Source organism: Strix aluco, chromosome 29 (assembly GCF_031877795.1).
Source record: "Strix aluco isolate bStrAlu1 chromosome 29, bStrAlu1.hap1, whole genome shotgun sequence".
Lineage (NCBI taxonomy): Eukaryota > Metazoa > Chordata > Aves > Strigiformes > Strigidae > Strix > Strix aluco.
In genome coordinates this window covers 5,416,397-5,433,597 of record NC_133959.1, presented here as the reverse complement: position 1 = coordinate 5,433,597, position 17,201 = coordinate 5,416,397, and the positions used below count along the sequence as shown (strand labels likewise).

General features: G+C 53.5%; 1 protein-coding gene across 1 annotated transcript; it reads right to left on the bottom strand.

The window, feature by feature from the left end:
* Positions 1 to 374: 374 nt before the first annotated feature.
* On the bottom strand, positions 375 to 15,592 carry TMPRSS9 (transmembrane serine protease 9). Its single transcript, XM_074809034.1, has 19 exons — positions 15,472 to 15,592; positions 14,474 to 14,601; positions 13,967 to 14,034; positions 13,368 to 13,546; positions 12,182 to 12,223; positions 11,729 to 11,842; positions 10,981 to 11,152; positions 10,452 to 10,726; positions 9,779 to 9,915; positions 8,261 to 8,576; positions 7,276 to 7,447; positions 5,698 to 5,969; positions 4,951 to 5,087; positions 4,009 to 4,366; positions 3,798 to 3,914; positions 2,489 to 2,660; positions 1,914 to 2,179; positions 1,261 to 1,397; positions 375 to 799 (listed from the first exon to the last, which is right to left on the bottom strand). The coding sequence occupies exons 1-19, from the start codon at positions 15,590 to 15,592 to the stop codon at positions 638 to 640; spliced, it is 3,345 nt and encodes a 1,114-aa protein (XP_074665135.1). The 3' UTR covers positions 375 to 637.
* Between the last annotated feature and the right edge of the window lie 1,609 nt (positions 15,593 to 17,201).

The window sequence follows — 17,201 nt, the reverse complement described above, 5'->3', positions numbered from 1 at the left end:
TGTGGGGGGGTGTGAGAAGCCTATCCTCATTCTCTAATACAGATGAGGGCCTGTGCAGTCTTAAGTCCAAGTGTTTTAGTCCTGCCTTATGGTCAAATGGTGAGCCAAGGGATCGTCACTGAGCTTACTAGTACCAGTATTGAGTGGAAACACTAGCGTGTCTTTTCCACAAGCCATTGCACAATGTAACAGCTCCATCAAGGCAGTGAGGTCTGAGGCTTCTGCAAGGGCTAACTCTGGGCTGGAACAAAGTTCACTTGTCTCTTGGCTTGGCTTTGGGATGACAGCTCACAGACAGAGGTCAGCCAGACTAGATGAATCTGGCAGATGTTTCAGGCACCCCTCCAACTAGAAAGGCCATGTTTTAATGCATAGGATGTTTGGCCAGGTCTTAAGATGGGACAGGCCTCATTTATTTATAGAAAACGTCTAGAATTGTACCTTTCTATGCAAAGCAGTTACCAAATGCCCTGGTGTCACAACTGCAGTGGGTCACACAACACTGGCATCTGCTTAATACCTGCAGGCCATCTTCACCCCTTTGCAGCATCCAAAAAAAAAGTACAGTAGCTGAGGGGTTAGTGCATCCTCTAGCGATTACTCCTCTGTCGCCGTCCCTGAGTGGTGAAATGCAGCTTCAGAGCTTGAGGTTCTGCGCAATCCAGCCCTGGACAGCTGTGACTTTGGTGTAGACACCAGGGAAGTATGGCCTGGCACAGCCATAGCCCCAGCTTGTGATTCCTGCTAGAAACCACTTCCCTGAGGGTTCTTTACACGCCAGGGGCCCACCTGCATCGCCCTGCGGAGAGAGGAAAAGGGTCCTGTGTCAAGCCGAAGAGGCAGCCCAGCCCCCCCAGCTGTGAGATGTTCTTTCTCTCTGGGACACAGAGGCAGTTCCCGTCCTGTTCCCCACGACTGCTCATTGATGTACTTGCATGCACAGTCGAGGTTGGGGTTCTGGAAGATGACAGAGCGTGTTCAGAGGCTCAACAGGGTCATGGAACAGCCTCCGTGGTGTCCCTGTGGTCTCTTGCTCGGCATTACCGCTCTGCATGTCCCCCTGGCCTGTCACGGGGTTGGTGCAGGCAGAGCGGGGTGTATGCACAACGGACTTGGACAATGGCAACAGCCCATGGGGATGGAGGGACGGGGAGCTGAGCTGGGGGAGGCAGGGCAAGGCCCTCCTGAGAGAATACAGCCCGGGGACTTTGCACAGGTTTGCTCTGTCCCAGCCGCAGCGTTTGCTGCTCTCGCACTCACTGAACAACTGTCGACGGTGCCCTGTGGGAAGCCAGCACACACCATCCTGCTGCTGATCTGGACAGGGTAGAACTTTTTGCAGGCCTGGTCTCCAATCATGTTCACTGCTGCTTTTTGCAGATGCTTTGACATGAGACCTGAGGAAGCAAGTGTCACTGTTAGCTTGGTGCAGAGCTTAGGAGAAGCAGCAGCACAGGTAGGAGTGGGGTCTCTGCGGCCTTGCTCGCCAAAGGGAGAGACCTGCACTGGGAAGTGGAACGGGCCTGGGTCCTCCCCAGCAGAGCAAGCACAAGAAGGTCCCTTTGGTGTGTAGTTTGTCAGGCATCTCAGCTGACCAGACAGAAATGGTATCGGGGTGGTCCTTGTACTGCAGGAGCACAGCTGGAGCAGCTGCTGCAGGGATGGGGAGCACAGTGGCTGCATGTAGAAAGCCTGGGAAGGCTGCAAGAGGGCAGAGGTGTAACAGATGGAGGAGCACCATGCTGGGGAGGAGACTGTGGTGGCACCAGGCCTTGCCCAGGTTCGTATCCCCTGCAGGGTCCAGCCTGGCACACTTGGGGCAGTGGAGTGGAAATTGTAGACGTTTGGGCTCGCGGGGTAGATGGCATTTAGCTTGGCCATCGTGGGTGTGAGGGAGCCCTCTCAGTCAGTACCTCCTTCCTTCGTGGAGCCCCAGCCTGTGATGAAGCATCTGGCTCCTTCGTGGAAGATGTGTGAATTGTCTGGGAGACATATAGGTTTGATGGTGTTGCTGAACTTGACGGGCGTACTCAGCTCCAGTAGTGCCACGTCGTAGTCCAGGCTGTAGACGTTGTAAAAAGGGTGCTTGTAGATACGGAATATTTTCTCCATTTTGCCATCGATGCCGCTCAGGAAGGGTGTTCCTAGAAAGGCCACCCACATTCTGGGGTCACTGTAGCTGCAGAAAGACAGCAAACCTGGATGTTAGGAGCATGGCTTCACAAGGAGGGCTGCTCCTCCGCTCGTGGGGCTGGGATCCGCCGTGGCCACACCTGGTGAGGCCAGGACCCCCGTCCCCATCACACTCTGGACACACCCCGGCTTTGCTCCACTCACTCCTCTTCACGCTTACCTGAAGGGGCACATCTGTGCCAGGGAGCGTGTGCCTCCAGCCGTGGGGCTGGACTGCGAGGAAGGGGAAGGGCAGGTGGGCTGACAGGAGTGAGGCCAAGAGCCAGCTGGCTTCACTAGCTCGTCTCAGACTTACATATCAAAGCAGTGAGCTGCAGAGAGCAGCCACCGGTCAGCAATGAGGACAGCCCCACACTTGTGCTCCTTCCGCCGAAGCCAGAGACTGACTTGCCAGGGCCATTCTCCTCGAGCTGCAGTGCTGCCACCCACGATCTTGCTGAACGCCAGAGCACTCGTTGAGCCACAGTCTGGGACAGAAGAAGAGGCACCATGGTTTTAAGTAACCGTAAGTGAAAGGGCTATCATCTGCCCTCCTTCCATAGCCCACGCCGTGGGGCAGCCTTCTGGGCGGACACACACAGGGCAGTAGGATGGGATGAATTTCCATCGCCCATCTGAGGCAAGGCTTGGCAGACAGGGGATGGTTTGGGAACTTGTTATCACAGATCACACCTTCCAGGGATGGGGTTTGTGAGGAGGGGAAGTTTGGATGGACTGGCTGAGCTGTCACACGGCAAGGAAGGTGCAGTCCAAGGAGCAGCCCCGGGGGTGACAAGACAGAATCACAGAATCGTCTAGGTTGGAAAAGACCTTGAAGATCATCCAGTCCAACCATTGACCCAACACTGACAGATCCCAACTACACCAGATCCCTCAGCGCTGAGTCAACCCAACTCTTCAACCCCTTCAGGAATGGGGACTCCACCACCTCCCTGGGCAGCCCATTCCAACGCCCAACAGCCCCTTCTGTAAAGAAATGCTTCTTAATATCCAGTCTAAACCTTCCCTGGCACAACTTGAGGCCATTCCCTCTTGTCCTATTGCTTGTTACTTGGTTAAAGAGACTCATCCCCCCTCTCTGCACCCTCCTTTCAGGGAGTTGCAGAGGGCCATGAGGTCTCCCCTCAGCCTCCTCTTCTCCAGACTAAACCCCCCCAGTTCCCTCAGCCGCTCCTCGTACGTCTGGGCTGCCATGCTGTGCAGAGCGTGTACTGGCAGACTGACTGGCCAGAAGGGCTGTGTGCTGGGAAACGGGTTCTAATGTTTCAACGTGTAGTTAAGAACAGTCAGTGTGAGGTTAATGGTTGGACTAGATGATCTTCAAGATCTTTTCCACCTGAGATGATTCTGTGATTCTGTTTATAGCATAGAAGAGGCCACATTTTCTAGCAGAAAATTTGGTCCCTGCTCATCCAGGTTTATCTTGGTACAGGCTCTGTCAGACCAAGTAGGACCTGGACCACCAAAGGGCTGGCCCAGGCTCCCAGTGCACAGCATGAGGCCCCAGACAGCCCATGGGAAGTTGGTGGGTGGCACTGGGGAGTCTGGGTAGTGCAGAATAAGGCTGGGCAGCAGGCGCAGGCTGCAAAGCAGGGAGTACTCACCACAGTTCTGCTCATCAAAGCCGTTGCTGCAGTCAACAACGCCATCACATTCAGGATTTTCTTTTCCAATACAGATCTTGCTGGAACACTTAAAGGTGAAGCTGGTACAAGGCACCACTGGAAGGCAATAACCCATGGCCTGCTCAGTACCCTCTGTGCTGGGGCTGAGGGTCTCCTACGAATGTGTCAATAAATCTGTTGTCACTTTTACCTGGGGTTTGGGTGGGCTTGGCAGGCTCAGTGGTTTTCAGAGCTGTGGAGGTTTCTTTCATGTCTGTGGTCGTCTTCATCCCCAGGGTGGTTCTGCTGATTGGACTCGCAGCTGTTGTGCTGGGCTGGCGGGTGAGGATGGCTGCAGTAGTTCTAGTGATGGCTGAACTGGCAGGGGTGCCTGCACCAGCACTGGGCAACTGTGAGATGGTATCCAGGATCCAGTCTTTGAGTCTGGTAATTCTGGCGTACACACCTGGGTTCATAGCCTGGGCGCAGCCAATTCCCCAGCTCACGATGCCAGCCAGATAAAACACTCCTGGGGTCACCTCACAGGCCAAAGGTCCACCTGAATCTCCCTGAGGAAGAAGCAGAACAATGGCTGCTCAGCCCAGTCTCCCAAGAGAGGGCTACTCCCAAGAGTACCTACATGGAGCTGCCCCTCAGCCACACTGGGAGGACTCAGAACCCCCAAATGGTTCTTTCTCCAGCCCCACAGAGCTGTCTGCTGCCTTGCAGTGTGTGTGCAAGACATGAGTGTGCAAAGGCTGAAATGAGGGTGAATGGCTCGACCTGGCTGCACGTGGCATTTGTCATGGAAGTTAATAGCTCCTGACAGCACCTCTCCACGAGGGAGGGACAGCCACCACCGACTACCACTGTCTCACTGCCACAGGAGGAGACCTGCTTCATCCAGGACTCCAGTCTGGCCAGACAGAGCAGTGGGATGTTGCTTTAAATCATGCTCAACTTGATAAAGCTTTATTTACTTTTCTAAAGCTCCAAGGCTCCAAGGCTGGGTTTTCTGAGGTAAGGTACATGTGGATTACAGCCTGGCCACAGCAGCTCAGCAAATATTTCCCAAGGATGTGGCTGAGGCTGTGAATTAGCCCAGCTTTCTGGGACAATCCACAAGAGGAACAGAGAAATCCCAGACTTGTACCTGGCATGAGTCAACCTTCCCCTCCAGGAAGCCAGCACAGATCATTCGGTCAGTGAGGGAGAAGTTGTAGAGGAAGTTGCAGGTCTCCTGGTCTATGATGCCCACAGAAGCTTTCTGCAAGATTTCAGGCTTGGTAACTGCATGAAAACCACGGGATTAGTGAGTGCAGCAGAGAGATGTGGGAACTAATGGCTTTTAGACTGACCCAACACATATTTCAGGAAAACAGGCTCTACTTCCACACAGGGATTGTGTCCTATATGAGCCACTCTCTCAGCAGCCCTGAAGCTCCTGTCTCACCCCAGGCTGCAGTTTCATAACTCTGCACACAGGATACTGCACACAGGCAGCAAGTTTCTCTTTTGAGAGCTTGTGGGCTCCTGGTCAACTGTTAGAGGGACAGTAGGGCTTCTTTGGTAGCACATGTGCCACCTGCAGGCTTCTTTCTACAGTGGGATCTTTGCCTTTTCTAATTGCTTGGAACATCTCTGCAACTGAGCATGGCTGCTGAGGCTGACGTGCTGTCCTGCCAGAGCTACAGCAGGTCACTGACACAGTGCTCTGCTCTTGCTTAACACAGGAGAACCTACTGAGGGGACCCCAGCAGGTTTCTCCTGGTTCCTGCCAAGCTGCTCTCTCCATTTTCTTGTTTGCTGGTGGCTCCTAAATAACTGTGGTGGCACAGGCTTTGCTGCTGAGTCTGTCACTGCTCCGGAGCAAATCAGCTGGTAATACACCACTGCTTACCGTTCCCTTCTTGGAGGTCACCCCACCCAGAAATTATGCATTTCTTGCCAACAGGAAACTTCTGCACAGCGAGTGGGAGACAGATCGGCTGGATGTACTTGTTGAAGACAAGAGGTCTCGCCAGCTCAAGTACAGCCACATCAAAATCCAGAATAACAGGGTTGAAGAGGGGATGCTGGATCACTCTTGTTATATTGACTTTCACTGCATTCCCATCTGTTCCGTTCAGTGATGTTGTTCCCAAGTAGGCTTCGATCTCTTCTGGATTTGTCCTGCAAATACACAGAATCACAGAATCACAGAATCATCCAGGTTGGAAAAGACCTTGAAGATCATCCAGTCCAACCGTTAACCCAGCACTGACAGATCCCAACTACACCAGATCCCTCAGCGCTATGTCAACCCGCCTCTTGAACCCCTCCAGGGATGGGGACTCCACCACCTCCCTGGGCAGCCCATTCCAACGCCCAACAACCCCTTCTGGAAAGAAATGCTTCCTAATATCTAGTCTAAACCTTCCCTGGTGCAACTTGAGGCCATTCCCTCTTGTCTTATCGCTCATTACTTGGCTCAAGAGACTCATCCCCCCTCTCTGCACCCTCCTTTCAGGGAGTTGGAGAGGGCCATGAGGTCTCCCCTCAGCCTCCTCTTCTCCAGACTAAACCCCCCCAGGTCCCTCAGCCACTCCCCATCAGACCTGTGCTCCAGACCCTGCACCAGCTCCGTTGCCCTTCTCTGGACACGCTCGAGTCATTCAATGGCCTTTTTGGAGTGAGGGGCCCAAAACTGAACACAGTATTCAAGGTGCGGCCTCACCAGTGCCAAGTACAGGGGCAAGATCACTTCCCTGTCCCACTTGCTCTTGAATTGCCACTGCCCACAGAACTGCTGTTCTCATGGCAATATCCACGGTATTTCTGACCTCTTTTTCTGAATGGCAAAAGCTGATGGAGCCCCACTATCACCTCCAGACAGATCACGCTGCTCTTCGGCCACCGCCTCACTTCACACCTGCGTACCTTGCATTTCACTTACTGCTTTATTGCCCAGCTATTTAACGTGTAAGTTTGTCTTGAAATTCTTCATAGTTAGTCCCCCACCTTTTCCGCCTTCAGGAATTTTTATTTTTGACAAACACTATCCTCTTGCTACTCATTTCTTTATCTAGGTTATTAATAAATCTAGGCTTGGGCTCTTGCTGTTTAACAGAACTGTGCAGGACTGAACTGACCATCTTCCCTTTAGCAGCTGACCACGTGTCACTATTTCCTGTATTACAGCCAATTTTTAAAATTAAATTTCTTGAAGAAAGTCTCTTGTGGCACCTGTCCTTTTCCACCCATTAGATGTGTTGTCCTTGCTCCCTGCCCAGGCTACTTTAACCTTTCCCTGCCTCATTCCAGCCTCCCCACAAGCCCCCTTTTACTATGAATCTCTGGCTGTAACAAAAATTCACGTCCAATGTGTGTTCTTGTTTTTCCCCAGTGACTCCAGTGCCACAGCTGTGAGTCTGGCTACATGGCCACGTGCCAGTGGGCAGGTGAGCTGGGACAGCAGTGCTGGCAGGGATGGACTCACTCATTGAAGCAGTGAGCTGCCGACAGCAGCCAGCGGTCCCCGATTATGGTGGCTCCACAGAAATGCATTGAGTCTTCTTTCAGGCTGACTTGCCAGGGGATCTCTCCTCTGGAAGCATCTGTTCCTCCCACGATCTTGCTGGGTTTAGAGAACCCGGGTCGTCCTCCACACTCTGAACAAGAGTCAAAGCATGACTTGTGAGTACTCCTAGCAGGAAAGTGAGGAGAGAATTTTGCTCTCTCTAACCAGTAAGTCTGAGCAGGGACAGGTCGGGGCTGAAGTGTGAGGCATCTGCCTAAGCCCTGCCTTCTGCTCGTGGTCCCTAACGGCGGTCGTGCACATCCACACATGGGCTTTCACCCTGACTGCTTTTCTGCACCTTGCTCTTGGCAAGTCCTTAGTCCTGTGCCTTTCTGGAAGGCAGAGTAACCAGCAACTCTGTATCTCTTAGCCTTGCCATTCCAGAGAAAAAGTTCATCCTAAATTTAGAAAAATACCCTACACCTGTATCTCCCTGCAGAGCTGCTGGGAGGGCTCCTTGGAGCTGACAGGTCATCCTATCAACCCCTGCCCCCTTACCTTCAGGGAGATGTATGGCTGCTGTGAAAACTCTGAACTGCTGGAAGATCCTTAGGAGTGAGTGGTCAACGGGTGTCAGATGTTGTTGTGTCTTAATACCCTGTCCTGGGCCTGCTGGAGCAGACCAGTTACACAGCCAGCAGACAAAATTACACATTCAATCGCACAAGCAAAGGAGCCCATGGAACTCCTCTGCACAGGTACTCAGTGACTTTGCCAGGCTGCTCTGGGCTGAGCCAGGGCAGCCAGATAGTCTCACTTGTGCCTTGGCCATTAGCACTTAGGCAAGAGTTGTGTGGCTCACCCTACTCAAGGTCATTTCAGCTCAACAAAAGAACCAACCTGACATTTGGACCTGTACCAGCCACTCTTCCTGCCACGGTGCCCACCCTGGAGGTGCTCATACCTTGTGGTCTCGATGCAGTCACTGGCTTGCTGGCAGCTGGGGCTGGTGAAGTGGTGGGGACTGCGCCGGTGGTGGTGTTGAGCTCTTCAGAGCTGACCACATTACTATTAGTGCTGGAGTGTATTAGAGGGACCGTGTTGGCTATGGAGGTGGGGAAGGCAGAAATAGCATCCAAGATCCAGTCTCTGAGTTTGGTAATACGGGTGTAAACCCCGGGCCGCCTGGCTTCAGCACATCCAATTCCCCAACTCACGATTCCCGCCAGGAAAAACTTGCCAGATGGTTCTTGGCAAACCAGGGGCCCACCAGAGTCACCCTGCAAGAGAAGGCAGACAGTGAGCTCTCCCTGGGGATGCTCCCAGCTCTCCCTGGCCACTCTGCTAGACTGGGTCTCTCTGTCCCCGTGTATCCCAGCTCATCTCTGCTTATTTGCTCCAGCCTAGTGGTGAATGAAGCATCTCCCGTGCTGGCCTTTGAGTGCTCCTCTGTGGGCACACTGTCCTGCTATTAAGCAGTAGCCTTGTGCCCTTAATATGCCAGAAGAGCACAAGGACATCCTCCATGAAATCTAAGGTAAGCATTTCTACTGGTTTAATCATTCGTTAAACTGCTGCTCTTACAGGTTAAGCCCAGTAGCCCCTCAACAGCCACATGACGGGCGTTCATTGCATGATACACAACCCAGGGAGACCATGCTAATCTTTGCATCATGTTTTCTTGATTTGGCCTATGGGTCCCTGGTCAATTCTGTGGGGTCAAACTACTGAATGTCACTGATGTAAGACACGTGTCTGTGAAGCTGGCAGTGTCTTCTGGGGGTTGGATTGCTCTAGGTGAGTAACGACTGACTGGATGGGTTACGTTCATCATCCAGCCTCGAATCTTCCATTCCTGGCCCCTTCTCTGGTGCTTGTGCTGCGTTTGGTGCAGAAATATGAACTGCTACCATCAGAGAAGTACAGTTTTGCTCAGCTGGTGGGTTCAGGTATGAAGGGCCCTGCCAAACCACTGGGAGAGTCATGGAGATCAGAGTCCTCCTCTCCCCACACAGTCCTCCTCTCCCCACACATTGTGAGAGGCAGGATCTTCTCCAGCTGACCACTTGCAGTTCCAGGCTGGATAAAAGCTAACTAGGAAGAACACCAAGCTGTTCACCAAAAATTGTTGTGTATGTCTTAGTTTCCACTGCTGCCCTTTGCCATCTGGAGTTTGATCTGAGGACCTGCCAGGTACATTGGTAGCATCAGTCCTGATTACAGCTCAGAATGTAGAGAAAAGTAGTTAACTAGCCAAAAGAGCCCCTTAAACAGTGCCCTGCTCTAAGCACTAGAGAACACATCCTCATTTTTGTCTTCTGCAGTCCCTGATCCATGCCTGGGTCCAAGGCATGGCCACAAACCTTGGTGGGGGAACTGTGACCACGGTGTCAGATCCTGCATCTTGAAATGCTGCTTGGGGCATACTGGGAGGGAAGAGACTCACGCGGGGAGGTGTGCTGGCTTCCTGAGCAAAGCTTACCTGGCAGGAGTCGACTTTCCCCTCCAGGTAGCCAGCACACATCATCCTGTCTGTGAGAGCGTGGCTGTAGAGGCTGGAGCACAGCGTCTGGTCCAGCAGCTCCACTGTTGCTTTCTGCAGGAACTCGGGTTTCACCACTAGAATGATAGAATCATTCAGGTTGGAAAAGACCCTTTGGATCATCGAGTCCAACCATCAGCCTGACTCTACAAAGTTCTCCCCTACCCCACATCCCCCAACAGCTCATCTAAAGGACCCTTAAACACACCCAGGGATGGGGACTCCACCCCCTCCCTGGGCAGCCTATTCCACTCTCTGACCACTCTTTCTGGGAAACATTTGTTCCTCCTGTCCAGTCTGAACCTCCCCTGTTGCAGTTTAAAGCCATTCCCTCTTGTTCTGTCACTAATTCCCTGGGAGAAGAGACCAGCACCAACCTCTACAACGTCCTTTCAGGGAGCTGTAGAGAGTGATGAGGTCTCCCCTCAGCCTTCTCTTCCTCAAACTAAATGAGGAAGATGCAACCGTGAGCTCACCGCAGGGCACCTTGCGTGGGACCAGCTGCCCGTGTTACAGCCCACCCCGGCTGACCAGAGCACGGCCCGAGTTCCCTTCCCTGGTGCCTCCTGCACCGCTCACACCCCACCTCTGCCACCCGCCACGCTCTGCTTACAGAAATCCTCCTTGAGGTAGCCCCAGCCAGAGATAAGGCACTTCTTGCTGGCGGGGAAGCGATGCCCAGCGTCTGGCAGGCACACGGGCTGGATGTACTTAGTGAAGGTCACAGGTCTCTTTAGCTCCAGCACGGCCACGTCGTAGTCAGCTGTGTCAGTGTTGTAGGAGGGGTGCGGGATGATCCGGGCGATGCCCATTTTCACTGCGCCGCTGTCTGAGCCTCTCAGGGAGGTGGTCCCCGTGTAAGCTGCCCACATGGCTGGGTCCTGAAACCTGCAAGAGAGAGCCGGGACCGTGTGAGCCTGCAGCCACAGCATCACCCCCCAAACCAGAGCCGCCCGCTGCAGGTGCTGCTGCCTCCTGCCCATCCTGCCATCTGCGCTGGGGCAAGAGCTCCCCGTGGCTTCGCCTGGTAGGGGAAGGAAACCCAGCGTGATGGGGCTGTGGTACAGCAGGAGCTTGAGCTGGAAGATACAGCAGCTTTTGGCAACTGGGCAGGGGGGCAAGGTAGCGTGGCTAGAGCTTACTCAGTAAAGCAGTGAGCAGCAGACACCAGCCACTTCTCTGTGAGGATTGCAGCACCACAGAAGTGCTCGTTGTTCTCTCGCAGGCTGACTTGCCACGGGAACTCCCCTCTGGATGCTTCTGAGCCTCCGACTATCCTGCTGGCAGTCTGCATGGCAGGGCGGCTCCCGCAGTCTGAAAGGGAGGAGAGAGCCAGCGCCTCAGGATCCCGCCGCTGCGCACCAGCAAAGTGCTCTCAGAGGCAAGTGGGAAAAGCTGCTTCAGCTTCGTGCGTGCTGCCAGCACATGCTCAAGCAGCGGGACACTGCCAGGGACGTCACAGCGCAGAATTCAACCGGCAGGCTTGGAAAAGAGCACGGCAAAGCACTGGCCACTCACAGCATCTTCCCTGAAACTCTTCTAAAGCAAGAAATTCCAGAGACAAATACCTTGGCTAGTTTCACAAGCTCAGCCACTGCCTCGTGATCTGCTCCCAGCAGCCTGCGGGCATGTGGTGCTTGCCCAGCATCCCAGCCCACCAGGAAGGTGGGTCTTGTCATGACCCTTTGCAGTTGTTGTTGGGACTAAGGTGCTTCCAGGGTACAATTCCCCTCATCCTGATGCAGACCTCTACTACTGGCCTGACAAGTTGTGCCATGTCCATGGCTCTCCTCAGCGCCCAGAAGCCCAGTGGTGTTAAAACAGTCAAGGTCTGCAGCAGTGGGTTGTGGCCTGACCCCACACCTAGGAGACCGGCTGCGGGAGACTCACCACAGCCCCTTTCGTCGGAGGCATCGGCACAGTCCTTCTGGCCGTCGCATTCGGGGTTTTCTTTCCACACACATTGGGTGTTGTGGCAAGTGAACGCGTCTCCAGGGCAGCTCTCTGGGGACAGCAAGGCTCGAGTCACTCGTGACCTCCACAGCCCCGCCAACAACCATCCCCCGGCTTCCCCAGGAGCAACCACCGGAGCGTCCCTGTCACTCTGCTCCCTGGCAGTGCCAGTCCCTGCAGGATGGAGCCAGGAGCGGGGCTGCAGCTCTTGTTGAACTTGCAGGGGAAAGGGGTGCAGGGCCCTGCACCACCAGGTTATGAGCAAAATGGGGCGCAAATGCCTCTTGTACCTGCAGCCAGGCCACTGGCGAGGAGGAGGCTACAGGTCAGGCTGCAGAGGGCAGCCAGGGCAGCTGGGGCAGACGGCTCTTCCTGCTGCCTGGCTCTTACCTGATTTCAATCCAGGTCTGGGGGGAGAAACCTCACTGGGACCTGTGACAAAGTGGAAGGAATGGGGATCAGTGAGGGTGTCCCAGTCAGGGGCACAGGAGCTGCGTGTTCCCGTGGACCGTGCTGCTCCCGGGCCAGGGCTGGCAGAGGCTTTGCTTCATCTCCTCCTCCTGCCTGGCCATCGCTTTCCCTGCCCCGCAGCCAGCGGTGAGCTCCTGGCCCCGCTCCCTTGCCAGGGCACTTGCTCAGTTTGTCCCAGCCCAGGCACAGAGCGCAGCGCAGGAGCTGCCCTCTACAGCCCCACAGGCTTTTGGAGCCATCCCAGGGGCAGGGGGACGTTCCCAAGAGCTGTGGCAGCAGCTGCCTCCCAGGAGAGGGCTCCAAGGCTGAAGCCATGCAGGGCTGTTGCCTAAAGCCAAGGGTGTCTGTGCACCCTCCAAAGGCTCCCGAAGATCCACGGCCCCTGCCCAGCGTTGCAGGGAGTGCAGAGGAACCTGCAGAGGAACCCACACCTTCGTGCTTTCCAGGCACACGTGATTTTTAAATCTGCTGGGCCTGGAGTCCTACAGTCACATGCAACTCCACAGTCACTGAAGGAGAATTTCTAGTCAGGCGGTTTCAGAGAATAATTCAAATATAATAAATACCTACCTAAGCAGAAATTATTGCTACAACCCTGAGGACTGCCTAAGGGCTGCTGCGCACTTGTAGGTGCAGACAACCCAGCAATTAACCTCCTGAAGCTTGATCTCTTATCCCTCAGACTGGTTCCAGGTGCTGCAAGAAAAGCCAAAGAAGCTGCCAGTTATGCTTTAGGCTCTGTTGTTACTGCAGGGCCCCCAAAGCTGCTCTTGCAGGGCAGAGAGCAGCAGGACAGCATGAGCGTTGGAGGGGGACCTGGAGACTCCCCACAAATGTCTGTTGAGCAACCACCAAGATCTAGGCATGTTTCTGCTGCTGTCTGGTGAAGCTGGTAACTCCTGGGACAACACCAATCTTCGCTTGGTGTCTGGCAGCATCTCCATTTCTAACATCGCTGCTGGGCATGAAGCCTTGACTGGACATCCCGAGCCAAAGCCCTGCAATGGTTTGGCTGAGACACAGTTCGTGTTTTTGCCAGTGTGACCTTTGGAGCAAGCACAGGGCACCTTGCTCCGGCTGCCCGGCGGCTGCGTGAGGAACATACCTGTGAGAGAAGCTGAGGATATAGTGCCATAGGCAGCCAGGGAGAGACCCTGCTTGTGCAGGGCAGTGGCCAGCCCGTGCCTGAGAGCTTCCTGCTCCATGGTAGAGCTCAGGGCCTGGGAATCCTGGGGGGCGAAGCGGAGGCGGAAACGGACGAGCACACTTGAGTTTCCATTCCTGCTGGAAGACAGAATTAATGGGGACATTGGCTCCAGGGTCAGTACAAGGGACAGGCTCTTGTGCTAGCTGCCTACAGGGAACTCAAGGGAAACAAAACTAATTCTTAATAATTTAAGGTGCAAGTTTCTCTGGAGATGTGCTCTGGGTTGAAATGATCATTTGCATCTTTTTCTTTGGCCCAAAGTTCAGCTTTGGTTGAACAAGTCATTTTCCTCTGCCTTTCTGACTGCATTTCCAAATGAAAAAATCCAGAATATCGGTGTCATCCCAGAAGAAAATTCAGCCTTGACCAAAAAGCAGCTTCTCTTTCTACTAGTTCTGAACAAGAACACAGGTGTGAGCTCACCTTCTTGGTGAAGCTTGTCAGAATGCTCTGAAACATGAGCTGCTCAGTCTGCGGAGACTGCTGCCTACACTCACCTGTAGCCCAGGATGGTGCAACCGGTGCAGCTCCAGTCCAGCTGGGAGTCCTGGAAACTGGACAGAAACTGCAAAGAAAAGAACGATGGTCACACACTTACTGGGTAGAAGACCCCAGGGAGATGGGACTAGATGATGCCCGGGATTTTGCAGGGAGCTGGAGCAAGCTGAAGCATCTTCTCTTGTCTCTGCAGGCAGCAGGAGCACCTGCGGTGTATCCCTTTTCCCTGGCTCAGATCATGAGGCAGCACATCCCTTCTTTATGCCTTCCTTCTCTTTTGCAAGGAACAGACCTGAGCACACATTTCCCACTCCACAAATGTCCCTTAGAGCCCTGATGGGCCCTCTCGAAGTGCAGCTCAGTGTACTCTGCTGTTGTTTAAGAAATCCCTGTTTTTCTCCTGCCCTTGGCATCCAGATTCTGCTGAATGAGGACAGTTGAGCTGGGCCCTGGGGAACCACCAGAGTCTTTCCCAAGTCTTTTCTGGCAAGCCCAGATCAACTCACCAGCCTCTCAAGAGCAGGTGTCAGCACCCTGTAGTAGTCGGAGTTCTCCATCTGTAAGCTGCTGTTGAACGTGATTCCTCGCAGCTCCACCGTGTGCTCAAAGCTGGTCTCTCCCGCGGGATGACAGGCTGCCAGAGAGGGAAAGGGTCTGTCAGAGGCACAAAGGACACGCGGAGGTTTGGGGCCGTGGCTGGGCCCAGCTTTGGAACGTGGGTCTCATCGTGTCCTTTAGACCCCCCTGGTTTGAGCAGCTTGACTGTCCCTGACCACCCCTTGGGGGTGCCCCATGGCCGGGCTGGGCTACCCTGCACACATGCTATAGGAGAATTTTGCACTGTACTAATTTGAACTTGAAAATGGTGGGTTTTTGTCAAGCCTGAGACAAAAGTTCATGAACAGATAGGTACAACCTGGCAGTGCGACCCCAGATTGGCTCCATCCTTGCAGGAAGAGGCTGGAGAAAGCACGCTGGGTACCAAAGCCAGCTTAGAAAGTGGTCCTGTACAGTAGAGCTGTGGTGGTGGGATCTGTCAGCCATGGCAGGCTGGGATCCACACCGGGGTGGGGGCCTGAGGTGACATCTGGCCATGGGGCACCAGAGGCAGAGGAGGGAGGTGGGAGAGGCAAGGAGATGGTGGCCATGCTCTGGAGAGGGACAGGAAAACAGGCAGCGGTCAGTGGCTGCAAGAGCTTCTGACAGGAGAGGGCTGGGGCAGTGAAGTAGTGACAGGGAATTTGGGAGTCACAGGGAGAGATCAGAGGAGAGGAACAGAGCATACGTGTCATGCGACACTGGAGATAACGTGCTTTAAAGTCAGATATTCAGAACATGAGTTGACTACAGTCCTTGCAATTTGTGTGTGTGTGAGGAGAGATGACTGCATTTTGTCCTCAGCAGAAGGCTTTTGAGGGTTTTTGCAATGAGGACTGTGAGCTGTGCAGACCGTTTCTTTTTTGGAGCAGACAAACTGAAAGAACATACCCAGGAGCACACTCACCCAGCAGGATCCCCAGGTAGAGGGCTGTCACACTGCCCACCACGGCGGCAGCAATGGTTACCTTCCAGCAGCCGGCCCTCAGCCTGCTCCGGGTGCCTAGCACTGGCTTTACCTGGTCCATGCTTCCTGAGCAGCTCTACAGACAGCCCCTGTGATTAAGAAGAGGAGGAAAAGGACAAGATTTGCATGGAATGTGACATGCCACCTGTGGTTACCCCAGGAGCTCCAACTAGTGCATTATCACAAGAAGTAAAAGGGTGGATCCACACTGCATCCCCTGAACGTGCCTCAGGCTGCAGTCAGGAGATTTTACTAATACATCCAGGTTGTAGGAGCTGAACACATCAACTATGGGATGGCCCCTCCCTGCCTGGTTCCCCTTCCCTTTCTTTCTAGGAGGTCATCACTGAGTATGGCCATGTCTGTTGTGAGTACAAACTCCACCTCCACGCCATGCACAGGCACTTTTGGTGACACAAGCTCTGGGTGAGCGCAGCATCACGGGCCCTGCTGCAGGGTCCAGCCAGCACAGCAGCTGGTACCTGCTCTTCAGCAGGCAGTCCCCCAGGCTTGCTTTAGCAGTGGGGTTTCAAGGTCCTACCACCTACGATGCCAGGGTGAACTCATACGCCAGCTCATAGCAAGGGCTGAGCGTGGACCGGGCTTGACATCTTGGCTTGCTCTTTCTGCCTCAAGACATCACCCCTAGTAAAGATCCTAAAACCAACCAGTGTCACTAGCAGATGCTTTGGTGCTGCTCAGGAGTCACGGAGCTGCAGTAGCAGGTGGAACAGTTAAGTTGGAAAGTACAACATTTATCTCAGAGTAATCTTATACAAATTACAAGACTAGACTGCAGTCACATCCTTAAATGTGAAACTCTGCAGTCTGAATAGAGAACTGTGGAGCCAGACCTGCCTGGGACTCTGGCGAGCAAATGTACCAAAGCCAATTGGTATTGAAAACCTCAAGAACCCTTGGCTGCTTCTACTGAACCGTTCTGACCTGGCTACTGAAATCCTGACACCAGGCTGTCTAGAACATGGTATATGTTATGTGGATTAAAACTGGCCAAGTAATAAACCTCACCCTGTAGTTGTTTGAGGTGGATTTCAGGTCGAGGTTTCATACACAGCACAACGCTATTTCATATTTTTGCAAGAATTGTGAAGGAAATTTAAAATCACAGTCAGTAAATTCAGTGAATGACAAAACTCACTACAGCGTTTAGCAGAGAGCTCCCAGTGCCTAGTAATGTGGAGTAATTAATATGTTCTTTAATTACAGCTGTGCTACCACCCTGATGAGCAGTTTCTCCTTCCCTGTGGTCAGTGCTGGCACTGGTGCTTCCAGGATTTTGCTTCCAGTGGTACAAACATCCCGCACAGGAAACAAAGCCCCTTCGTGTGATCTTTCCTGTCTCCTGAGATCAACTCAGTGGCCTCTGCTGGACTTGTTCCAGCATGTCAATGCTTTCCATGCACTGAAGATGCTCAGACAGAATACGGTACTCCAAATGTGATCTCAGAAGTGCCCAAAATAGGGCACTTATCTTGTTTTTCTGTCTGCGCTCTTGCCTAGTACAAGCTAGCCTGTGGCTGGCCTTCTTTTGCACATCATCAATAACTGGATATTTGTAGGAATGAAACAGCCTGAGATATCTTGCAGTCACTCCACACTCACTCAATCATCAGCCATACTTCAGTCATGTTAGTTTTTGCAAGAAGCCT

Coding starts and splice junctions, on each gene's coding strand:
- TMPRSS9 (XM_074809034.1), bottom strand. CDS start 15,592: ATGGACCAGGTAAAGCCAGTGCTAGGCACCCGGAGCAGGCTGAGGGCC. Junction 9,916..10,451: donor CTACCTCAAGGAGGATTTCT/GTAAGCAGAGCG, acceptor CTATCATTCTAG/TGGTGAAACCCGAGTTCCTG. Junction 3,915..4,008: donor CAAGCCCACCCAAACCCCAG/GTAAAAGTGACA, acceptor ATTGCCTTCCAG/TGGTGCCTTGTACCAGCTTC.